Here is a 12,136-nt window from a genome sequence, read left to right as displayed (position 1 = left end):
AGTCATCTTTATTTGTTGAAGACTAATCATTTATTCATTTTCTTTTCGGCGTAGTCTCTTAAATAATCAGGGATCAATGAACCTCCAACTTATCCAGCATATGTTTTACGCAGCGGATGCCCTGCCAACCACAACCCAATACTTGGAAACACCCCCAAACACCTGCATTCACACACACATACACTTTGACCAATTTAGCTTCTTCAATTCACCTGTACCGCATGTCTTTGGACTGTGGGGGAAACCGGAACACCTGGAGGAAACCCAGGCGAAGACAGGGAGAACATGCAAACTACACACAGAAATGCCAACTGACCCAGTCGGGGCCCAAACCAGCGAACTTCTTTCTGTGAGGCGATCGTGCTACCCACTAATATGTGTTTTTTGAATTTATTTTGTGTGAGAGTATTGATGGACAACTAATGGAACGTGATGCTGATGGCAAATGACCTGACAGGGAGTTTCACCAATCGATACTTCAACAACTGTGCTCTGATTTGGGCATCAGACCACTTGGCATTGTATCAAGGAAAATCAGACTGTTTGATATGAGATGTGATACCCTTGTAGTTTACTGTCCTTTATGCTGAAAAATTATGTAAATTTTCCCTGATTGTAACCTCATACATGTATGCACTCTTACAAAAATAGACTGAGGGTGTAAAAGAGTGTCAGGTGTTGTGGAAGAACACAGTTCCTCTATTGTGTTGTTAGTCCGGTCCTGGAACATGATTAAGGAGCAGAGTTGAGGCCCTAATATAAAAATATAACAATAATAGGCTTTATTTTTAAGTGGGTGTGTCTCTTTCTGCTGGTTTCCCATTTCACTGAACCTTTCTTTCAGGATCATCGCTTGAATAAACAGTCCAGTATATTGTACTTTCTACTGTATGCAGTACACTATATTGCTCCTAAAGACACATTCAGAGGTTGAACAGCATTCATGATATGCTTCTATATTTGGAGTTTTCAAGCTTTAGGAGGGCCTTTTCCTGTTTGCCGAAGCGGGAAGGGTTGGTCTATATTTTGGCTGCAGTATTATATCCTATTGCAATTTATTCAGCATGATTTGTGTATACACATACTCAAAGTTGTTTGATCCTAAAAATACATATAAAGGATAGTTCAGTTTATGTTTAAAAAGCAGAATGATTCATAATACCCCCAATGTCCCAAAACCCACGCCTGCATCTTGGCCCCTTTGTAGGTGAATGCACATGACAGGAAGTGTGCAAGACTGTATCTGGTCCAAAATTTTTCAAAGCTCAGTGTCATTAATGCACAATAAATCCACATTTAAGAGTTCACACTAAGATGATGATTGATTCTAAAGCAAGTTTGGCATGCTTTCCTGGGTGGGAGCCCTGAGTTCATAAAATTCTCTAACCCAGGATTCCCTCCTATTTGCAGGGCACGAGGGGAGTTTGAGCTTAGGTAGGTCTTGAGAACTCCTCTGTTTATTTAGGGCTGATGACAGATTATGTATTGATATGAAGAGATATACTGCTGGTTAAATGCTCAAATATAGTGCTAATCTTGATTGATCAATTAAGTGCTAACCACTAGACTGCCGTGCCACCCTATATAGGGAAAGGTGGAGTAGGGATGGAAGGGGGATTCTTCAAGGCGAAGGTAATTGAAGTAAGAAATTCTGGTTATTTATAGTGAGTTAGGAATCATCTGATTGGTGAATAATGTGTTAGTTAATGCGGGACCAGCTGTGATCAATCATAAGCACGTGACCCTCTTGAAATTAGTTTATAATGTAAATAAACTTCACTTAACCTCTAAATGGCAAAGCATGTGCAATTGCAGTCTCGCATACTCCAAATTCGTCCAAACTAAATTTTTTCCAAGCATTTCCACAGAACACACATACTTCCTTAAAACCAAAATATTGAGCAGGTGTCCCATTCTCTGTTTATACCAGTTATAGCAAGAGTACTATTTGAAGCTGATATCCCCTCTGTGTGCATTTCTACTTAGCCCCCATTGAAATCCAATCATTAATGGCAAACTAAAACAGAAGTGGTCCACTGTCCTTTTAACTCTTCAGTTTAGTTTAGCTCCATAATAAACACACCTCTCTGTAATTCTCAAGCAATCCTGAAGACGGTTATATTTCCCAGGTGTGTGCGATTATGGATGAAACTAAGCCAAGGATAGTGGCCCTACAGTAAACTTTTTTTCTGGTGAGGTCAAGTCATGTCAGATAAATCCTATTCACAAGCTGCATGGACATGAAAGCTCCATAAAGTTGTTATCAGGAGTGGGAAACTCAATTTTTTTTTAAAGGTGCAGTAGGTAAGTTTGACACCTAGTGGTACTAGGTATTGCATTCCTGGATCAAAACAAATGCAAGCACAGGTTGCAAGATTGAGGACGAACAGAAGCAAGTCTGACGGTCGAGCTTAAATGTTGATTTAAATAAATACATCTAAATAAAAGTAATGGCACACGATAGAAGGAATATTTTCTATATTAAAAGGAGTTTTGTCTAAACCAACATCTCGAATTGATATTTTAGAAACAGCTTCTATTTCTTGCAGCTTAACAACATAAAACTGACAATGATCACCTCAGGTACACCTCATGTGCTTAATTCAGTGTTAAATGGTAAAAATGTGAGTTTAAATGTCATTTTACATGACATTTCGTTACCTTGGAATTATAAGGTTTTATCTGCGTTCTGAATGATTTTGAGATATTGAGCTTCAAAGTTTTTGCATTCCATAGCAAACAGTATCTGTGTAACATTTATTTTTATAAAAAGTCTTAAAATGTAAACAACTTATAAAAACATCCCATAATGTAAAAACGTTGTCATTTAGTAAGAATCAATAACTCCATTTTGACAAAAATAGAACCTTATAATTCTAAGGTGACGACTTATTGCCATACTTCTAAAAGTAGCAGCAGTTCACCTCAGATCTTGAAAATAAAATAAACCATCTGAAATTGAACTTTAGACCTGTGACTCAGAGGAAGCCAACACATATGAGTAATTCAGCATGTACATTTAATAATGTTAAAGAGGTTTATAATATATTAATTACATCGTGTTTCGTCCGCTTATCACTGCAAATCATGTCACGTAGCGTGTTGTTAGGACACAGGGTTACAATGTAACCACCTCACCTAATATTTGCTGTCTTAATATTTATATTTTTTGCAAATTAATAACCTCATGTGGAACTCCGAATCTGTGTCTCATTTTGGAGTCTGCTTTCGAGATTGCATTTCAGAATGAATGAATGAAATATGTGGTTTTTCAACATGGCAACCCGGGGTGCTGAAATATAATTGGCTAAAGTGGCATTGGGCGGGTTAAAAGAAAACAAAACAAAGACAGCGTGTAACTCGTGTTTTCAAAGCAGAATATCTTCAGCATTGTTTTTCAGATAAACAAGAATGTTCACTTAGCATGTTTCTTAAATATCTGCAAACATATTATGGTATTTTTATACTTTAGAAGAGTCAAAAACTTACATACAGCATCTTTAAGTCGCCCCATGTTTAACAGTTAGGGCCATGTCAGTAAGAAATGTGGCAGAATCACTGATTTACAGAAGTCAACATTTGAAGTGGATCAAAAACATTTTTCTAAATTGTCCTAAGAAAGGGTGTTGTTCAATAGCTTCAGGATAACTTTGATAAAAGGTTTTGATCCACTTCAAATGTTGACTGTATACCATATTATGACTTATTATGTGTAGATCATAGGTGGAATTTATGGATGCAAGTCAGCTAATGTGGTTTGACATTGATAAAACATTTCTGATGTAAATTCTTTGCAATTCAATTCAAGCAGAGTTATCTGTTGTTTTTCAATAGGTAAAACACAGTCTTGTGCCGACAAAAGTAATTTGAGCAAACTTGATGACATTATGACTTGTCAACTTTTAAGGAATTTTTCAGCAGGACTTTAATGAAGCATTCCTCTGAGTTCACACATTCGTGTGAAGGATCGAAAGATCACAAAGGGTTAGGGTGCCATTTGGGAGTGTGCCACTATCTCTAATACTGCTTCAAAGTAGTATTTGGCCCAATCCCAAATGGCACCCTAAACCTTTATGGTCTCTCTTGTTATGGAGTCCAGACTTGCGTGACGTACTGCTGATTGACTGTTGGGGAGAAGTCTGGCTTGAAGTTCACCTCAGTGCACTCTTGACTGATGAAGTATTCGTTGAGGTAACACAACAGACACAAAGGGGACACTCACACTTCTGAAAACTGAAATGATGTATGGGAAACCTTGCTGACTTGATGAACATTTACACACAGTGATTACAATAAGACTGTAAGTCCACATGCAGTGTGATGTTTGTAATTGGGCCTGAGGTGAGCTCATCTGTTTAAAGGTAGAATCACTGATGCCTTGTGGAGTTTGTTTTTGTGTGCTCTACATTGTCCATGCAAGACTCACTACAATATGATGTTGTTAAAGCTGCTGTGTTGAAAGCGTATAAATTAGTGCCAGAGGCATATAGGGCATATAAGCAGAGATTTAGGGGCCATACAAAAAAGCTCAACAAACCTTTTTGGAATTTGCTCGCGATTAAAAAAAAAAAAAAAAAACATGCTAGAAAAATGTGCACTGCATCTGAGGTCACGACTTTTGGTCTGCAAGAATAAATTTTGAAAAATGGTTTGCCAGACAATATGGTTTTATATTCGATTGACAGAACGAGTTTGAATGTGGCAGACCTGAACCACAAGCTTATGTCAAAAGTTTAGCAGTTTGCTGCGTTGCAAAGTTTAAGCTTGGTGAACTCTGACTTGTGAAATCGCATCACATGACCGTGAGACCAATCAAAGATTAAAATATGACCTCTCTTTACAGAAATGTAAAATATGGAGCAATCACTCGCTTTTTTAAAGTCTATCATCTAGTTTAATCCCGCCCCTTTTCACAGTGCCGTACGACAGAATTTCTTATGTTCAAAGTCTAGTGCAGAAATGCCCAAACAAGGGCCTGAATCAGATTTTTAAAAATGTAAATACTGTCACTGGAGAGATGAAAGACTACGTTCTATGCAGAAGACGTCGACAAGCAAATCAAGCCAAAAACCAGTGTCATTTTTTTATATATTAGATTGTTTTGTTTTTACTGTAATAAGTTATAAATTATAACTTATTATAAAATATAAAAATATATGTATTAGTTCATATAAAGGTTTTCTAGTCATTTTTAAACAATATTGAATAAATTAGGAAATTACCCATGGTAAATTACCTTACCTATATTTACCTTCGGCCCACTGGCCTCAATCAAGTTTGGTTTTTGGCCCTTCATAAGAAAAAGTTTGGGCACCCCTGCTCTAGTGTGACTTTGGCATGACACACATCAGAGGCAGATATAAAACATATACAACAAATCAGCAAGTGTTACACACTACTTTGTAAATAGCATGACTTTTTTCATATAATTATAAAAAAACAACAACATTTTTTGTTGACTTTTTGTTGACTTTGTTGGTATTAGTAGAGAAATAACAGAATATTAATGGAACAGTACACTAACATTATTAGTACTCTAAGCTGGCAAAACAATTGAATAAAATAGACAGATATTCAGTCTAAATGTTAATATTATGACTGTTACCCTGTATGTGGATTAGGTTATATCTAGCTGAATGGTTTTATGAATACCTTAGCCATGAGCCAGAAGTTGCATATGTAGAGCTAGTAAAGTGAGAAAGCAAATGAATCAAATTTAATCACATGGCATACATACTTGAAGCCTTCATACACACTAGAACACCAAATACAGGAAACACAAGATGACAACATCACAAGTGTGGGTATTAGGACATTCTTCAATTTCCTGTTTTACAGCATTGAAAATAAATAAATAACTTCTTTAGGACTCAACAGAAATACAAGGAAATGAAGGCAATTCTATTTCATTCAGTCATGATAGTTGCATTTTATAAACCTAAATATACTTATAACATATGTGAATTTATTTATTTGTTGTGATTATAAGTTCATAGAAGATAAAATCTGCACAATAATCAATTTACAGTAAGCTAACAATAAATATTCCTACTCAGAATTGCAATAAATTACATTGTTATAATACATTTGACCATTCCAAGCTAAATTCTTGTCTATACGTACCACATTCCCTATAAAGATCTCTCTCAGCACATTTATAGTATAAATTACAACTGGGTGTATTTGGCTTAAACCAGCTGCATTTGATTATATATGTATTCTATATGTATATTTTAACACTAATTCCACTAGTGATATGGATTATGATCAAAATGGATTTACATTTAACACATTTGACCCGCTGGCCAAACCGATGATTACACATTTAGAGTGATAACAAATTCCCAAGGAAAAAACCTTGAAGTGCATGGTCTTAAATATATGTTCCCATGCTTGCATTTTTGTAAGTTACAGGCGAGTTGTTCAGCAGGATTTCCCAGTGTTCCCTGGATTCACTCTCTCTGAGGTATTTTAGCTACTAGAGATGAGCTTGGGGATCATCCACCTGAGATAAAAGCCCCTTTCACACAGTTATACAGAAAAACTTCCGGAGCGACTTTATAATACACTGTTTACATGTTTCGAAATTTTTCCAGAAAAGACCGTTCACACATTAATTTCAAAATATCGGTAAATTCTGACATCATTAGCCGGAAATGACCTCTAAACGACTGCACTTGTATTTGCAAACATAATAGAGGTCAGGCTTTTGTTGATGGTTTCACTTTTATTTAAAGCTTTAGCATTCATGCAGCCGCTTTTGTCCCAGAGACATCCAATGGCAGAAACGCTAACTGCGGCTAAATGTTTACACATTACAAATTCTGTGGATGGATAAGTACCCAGGTAGCAAATAATTCTGGCCCAAATTTGGCATAAAGCTGGCAGAGCAGGCATTCATCTGGCAGTGGCATACAGCATGTGGGCCAAACATGGCCCAGGTTTTTGTAGAGGTGACACACAAGACTTAAACCAGATGTGAAATGCAGTACTTGGGCCAGTGGTAAAAATTTATACGTGGGCCATTCTTGACACACTTTTTAAATATATTATATTGTGTTTGAGTAAAGAAAAATTCTACCAATCAGGTCACTTTGAGAAAAAACAAGACCATCTAGCAAAATGCTTGGGTTTATTAAATTCATTGCAGTCGTGACACACCAACATATCTGGCCCAGTTCAGAGACAGTTATAGGTTATTAACTTGGCTGAGACTTGGACCAGATATGGTCCATGTTTGGCTCTTATATGGAAGTATCTTGTATTGGCCAAGAAAAAGCTGATTGTGTGGGTCAGATCTAGGCCAGAGAAATTTTGCTATGTGGGTATTGTGAACAATTTTGATGTAAACATATGGAGCGCCACGCAGCTGAACACAGGGCTTGCAGGTAAACTCGCAAAGGTTTATCATAAACATTTAATCGATAATTTTTTTTCCACAGTTAGCATTTTTAATGAACATAGAACCGTATCTGACTAACAACTAGCATCAAAATGTATCTGGAAAAATTGTCAAAGGCTTTTGTTTTCATTCAACAGTGCGGATGTGAATGTGTCTGAATTAACTGATTGGCTGGAGTAGATTTCTCATGATTGCAATTTTCCTTTTGCGTTCACACAGCACAGCGTAACCAGTAATGTTACAACTTCTCAGTCTGGAAAATTTGCCGGAACGAATTTACAGGTATTTTCAAAAAGGGCTTGTTCACACAAGATCTCTTTACGTTGACTACTTTGATTTACACATGATTACTGACAATTTTCTGAAAAAGTCTGTATGTATGAAAGGGGCTAAAGTTTCCAAATGATCATTTGAACTCTAATAAATCCTGCTCTGATTGGCCTTTCCAGTGTTTCAGTTATTAAAAAAAAATCTACAGTATAGGCTAATCAATTCAACACAAAACCACATTGTAAAAAAAAAGCTGATATGCTAATACAAATCATTACATTTACACCTCAAAACAATGAGAACACTTTCATAATGAGGCAGGTAAAAACAATGAATATTGTTAAACCAGCTAACACAAATGTACAAACCTACAGGGACAATAATGATGCATCCTTGACCGTTTTTCTGAGGTAATTATATATGATCCTGAATAGTCTTTTAAACACCATGCCAACATGTTGGTGGTCTTTGCATTGTTTTCCACTGAGATACCGAACAAGTTTGTCTTAAGAGCCAGGATCAGAGGGATGTCTTTTCTGCATTGAGCAATCATCTTCGACCTGATGTTTTACTGGCAGCGATTGGCGTCTTGAACACTCAGAGGTCTCCAAATGTAAACTCTGTACAGCTTGTGGTTGGCGAAGAGTTCCAATAGGCTCTGCATCCAAAAAGCTGTAATGAGCTTGATCAGCTATGGCTGTTTGTTGGAGATGGATGTGTGCTGTAGGATCACCAGTGGTGTTTGTGTGGTGGCTTACGCTACGTGACCATCTCCCCATATAAGCCCCAGAAGGATTCTCAGAGGGAGGCTGTGAGGAACAGTCCAGGAGCTGGAGCTCCATTGCACCTGACAGACTTTCACTGGCCTTAATAGGACTGTCAGCAAAGTCATGAGGATCAAGTATCTAGAAAAAAAAATCAAAGATGGTGTGTTCACAAAATTAAGTAGAGTTAACTTCAATGCACAATGTATAATATGTTCATTAAAATTTCCCGACTTATGTATTTCTATTATTTTGAAGAATGTTCAAATCTGAAAAAATAGGCTATTTAATAAAATAGTGACATGGACATTGTCCTGTGTCCCCATGCTATTGATATCACACACCCTCTATGTCCAGTTTGGTTTTATAGAAATCGGGGAAGCACCAAAACTTTTATTACAACACACAGAGCAGCATTACAGATTTCTAAAAAAATTTTATTAGTATGATAAAACAGTGCTGCTTCTTTACCACTAGATCACGACCTGAAAAAATGGTTGCATAATAAATGCATACTGTGTCACAGTCGTCTTGGATCAGCAATGGGTTATATGCAAAGCTAGTATTTTCAGCCAGAGATGAACTAACGATAAAAGCTTTATGTTACTATTTTCAGTTTCATAAGGTTTGTTTAACAGCACCAGTGTTGCAAAGTAACTCAATTATATGCAGTTAAATAGACTTCATTATCCATTTTGGTTGTTAAAGCATAAAAAGAGACGAAAGACCATTTAAACGCAGGTTCCGCCCTTAGCAGCCGGTTAGCGCAGAAGTTTCACTGAAAATACTGGGGTAAAATTAATTTCCATATTTTAATGACATGGCATGGAAAAATATGATGTAATGCAGTGCTTCTTGTTTGGTCTTATACCCACTTTAATTGTATCTTAGGCAGGCAGTGAAGATCGCTGTTTTTTTTAAGAAATCAGATTTTAAACACAGCGATTTTGAATGGGATGACAATAAACCAGAAGCCCTGGGGCTGGATGAAATTAAAAATATATTGCATACATAATACCCCATTGCTTCAGCACTTTTGTTGCGCATTGCCAGCTTTCAACTTTTCTTAGTTTTAAATATTTTATACTCTCATCCCAACAGGAGTCCCATGGGATGCAATGAAGATCACGCCTCCCATGATTCCACACTCAGTCATGGCTAGGGATGTAGCGATTCACAGTCGGTTGAAAATCGATTTAAATTTGTGATGATTCAAATCAGTAAAAATGTTGAATGAATTGCGATACATATTTTAAACAGAGAGGGCGCTGTGTTTAACTGGTGCTCTAGGCAAACGACGATCACGCCGCCCTCAACCCGAAAGTGACCGGTTCATGGAATGAAAGTTTGCGGTGTCGCGGACAAAAGTGAGGATCGGACATCACCCTCACTATTCTGCTGCTCTATGTGGCCGCCTTGATCACCTCTATGGAGATCAAAAATTTTTATTTGGATTTTTATTTTTTTTTAATTAATTTAATTAATTAAATAAATTTGTCTCAAAAAATTTTGTTTAAAAAATTGTGACTAAATCGTAAATTGTGAGATTAATAACGTGAATTGTATCGAATCTTGACTCGTACATCCATAGATGTAGATCAAATTGTTACATCCATATAGTCACGGCATTATCGAACTACACCTTTGTTTGTTGTTAATACATCCCCTAAATTGGTTAAAATTACATACCGTGCCTTAAAATTGACATAATTATTTACAATTTTTTAAAGTAAATCAAAAAGTAAGTTAAATCTGCTTAATTTTTATAAGCTATATAAAACTGGCATTGTTCTTTTAAAAGTTATTTAAATTAAGTTATTCGAAGTTTACTTTTCTATAATCTGTTTCAAGTACATTGTTCGCTCTTTTAGTTTTAATGAAACAATGTAGTATTTTCATTAGGACGTGCTTTTAAAGTGCTGCTTCACCTAAAAACATGTCTCAAACATGCCAATAGTATCTGGATGCAGCCTTTATGATGCAAGCTGAGACTGCATCTCTCAGAGATGCAATGTCAGACACAATGTAGTCAATTGAGCAAGTGACATCACTGACTGGTAGGGTTAGGGGTGGGGTTAGGTGAGGCCATTCAAAAGCATTATATGTAGCTCAGATTGCATCTGCACCAAGTCTGCAGCCAGACCGCTCTCAAAACATGTTGAGTATTTACTTATAATAAATAAGAACTGTGACATCTACTGTGTTCTACTGCATATGGCGTGAATGTCATCTTGTGGGTTGTTCAACCAACGATTACTGCTACTTTCCAAGAATAAACATCAAATTTATCCCAATGGGGATTTAGTTAATACTGCAGATCTTTGTTTCGCTGTAATCAATGTGATTACCACTTTTCGATTCAAATAAAGCTGACTTAGGTTTTATTCATTCATTCTCTTTTTGGCTTAGTCCTTTTTTTAATCTCGGGTCACTACAGTGGAATCAACCGCCAACTTATACAGCATATGTTTTACGCAGCGGATGCCCTTCCAACTGCAACCCATCCCTGGGAAACATCACCTCAAATTAAATTAAATCAAATCAAATCAAATCACTTTTATTGTCACATCATCAGCAGCATGTGTGTTATGATGAGTGAAAAGCTGGCTCCAGACAGTGCAAATTACAGACAGTGCAAAATACAACAACATACAACAGCATACTCCCCAAAAAACAGTTTGACAATGTAAAATTGGCAATGTAGACAGCCATATGTACAATGAATGGGTGTACACATAGTTGTAGGCAGTAATGTTTTAAGTATGAAAAGCATTAAGCATCCACACACACTCACTTACACTCTTACACTGCAGACAATTTAGCCTACCCAATTCACCTGTACTGCATGTCTTTGGACTGTGCACCATGTGAACACAGGAAGAACATGCAAATTCCACACAGAAACGCCAACTGACCCAGCCGAGGCTTGAACCAGCGACCTTCTTGCTGTGAGGCAACAGCACTACCTACTGTACTGCACCACTGATTAGCTGACCTAAATTTTTGTTTGAATATTTTTAGTAAACATATAGAAATACCTCAGACAGGATAGATGGAGTCTCTGTTTCTAAAGGATTCACAGGCTGAACCAATTTCTGTCCAGGTTTGGGTGGAATTGGCGATGCTTCTGTAGGAGACGTCACTGAGCTGTAGGCTGGTGGAACCTGCACCATTTGCCTCTGAAGCAACTGCATTATGGCTCCAATGTCCTTTGACATGCGCTTCTCCAATCTTTCGAAAAACAAGACAACAAACACAACTCAAGCATAAAGAATACACCACACTGTAAAAATATGCTGGCTTCCACATAATTCCTTAATGTTGTTAATCATTTTTACAAATTTGAGTGCATTGAACATTAAACAATTAAGTTGCCCCTCTCCACAAAAAAATAATGTGTTGTCTTCAACTCTTTTTAAATAGGTAGTACACTGTAAAACATTCTGGTTGCCTTACATTTTTAGGCTGAATCAAACAAACCTTATGAGTCCACTGAACTTATATTATGTTAAACTGACTTAAAACAGCTTGCATAACTTATAAAATTAATTAACAACATGATTAACTTAGTTTAATAAGTTACAATGAACTAAAACATATGCTGTCATGACTAATTGTTCATATAATTGTTTACAGTGTAGAAGCAGCAAAAGTCATTTTTTTGAGTGTAGGAGAGCAAGAAAACAACAATAACTGTAGT

At 36.6% G+C, this 12,136-nt stretch overlaps 1 protein-coding gene across 4 annotated transcripts in view; it reads right to left on the bottom strand.

The window, feature by feature from the left end:
• Positions 1-5,697: 5,697 nt before the first annotated feature.
• Positions 5,698-12,136, bottom strand: part of kcnh2a (potassium voltage-gated channel, subfamily H (eag-related), member 2a) — a 90,232-nt gene continuing 83,793 nt past the window's right edge. For all 4 annotated transcript variants that reach the window (NM_001042722.2, XM_073919476.1, XM_073919480.1 and 1 more), the window contains 2 exons: positions 11,475-11,667; positions 5,698-8,577 (listed from right to left, as the gene is read on the bottom strand). In NM_001042722.2, the coding sequence (NP_001036187.2) occupies positions 8,179-8,577; positions 11,475-11,667 (592 nt within the window). In that variant the 3' untranslated portion in view covers positions 5,698-8,178. The remainder of the gene's footprint in view (positions 8,578-11,474; positions 11,668-12,136) is intronic.

This window comes from Danio rerio, chromosome 2, assembly GCF_049306965.1.
Source record: "Danio rerio strain Tuebingen ecotype United States chromosome 2, GRCz12tu, whole genome shotgun sequence".
NCBI lineage: Eukaryota > Metazoa > Chordata > Actinopteri > Cypriniformes > Danionidae > Danio > Danio rerio.
The sequence above is the reverse complement of the archived record's forward strand: the minus strand, read 5'-3'. Positions and strand labels throughout refer to the sequence as shown.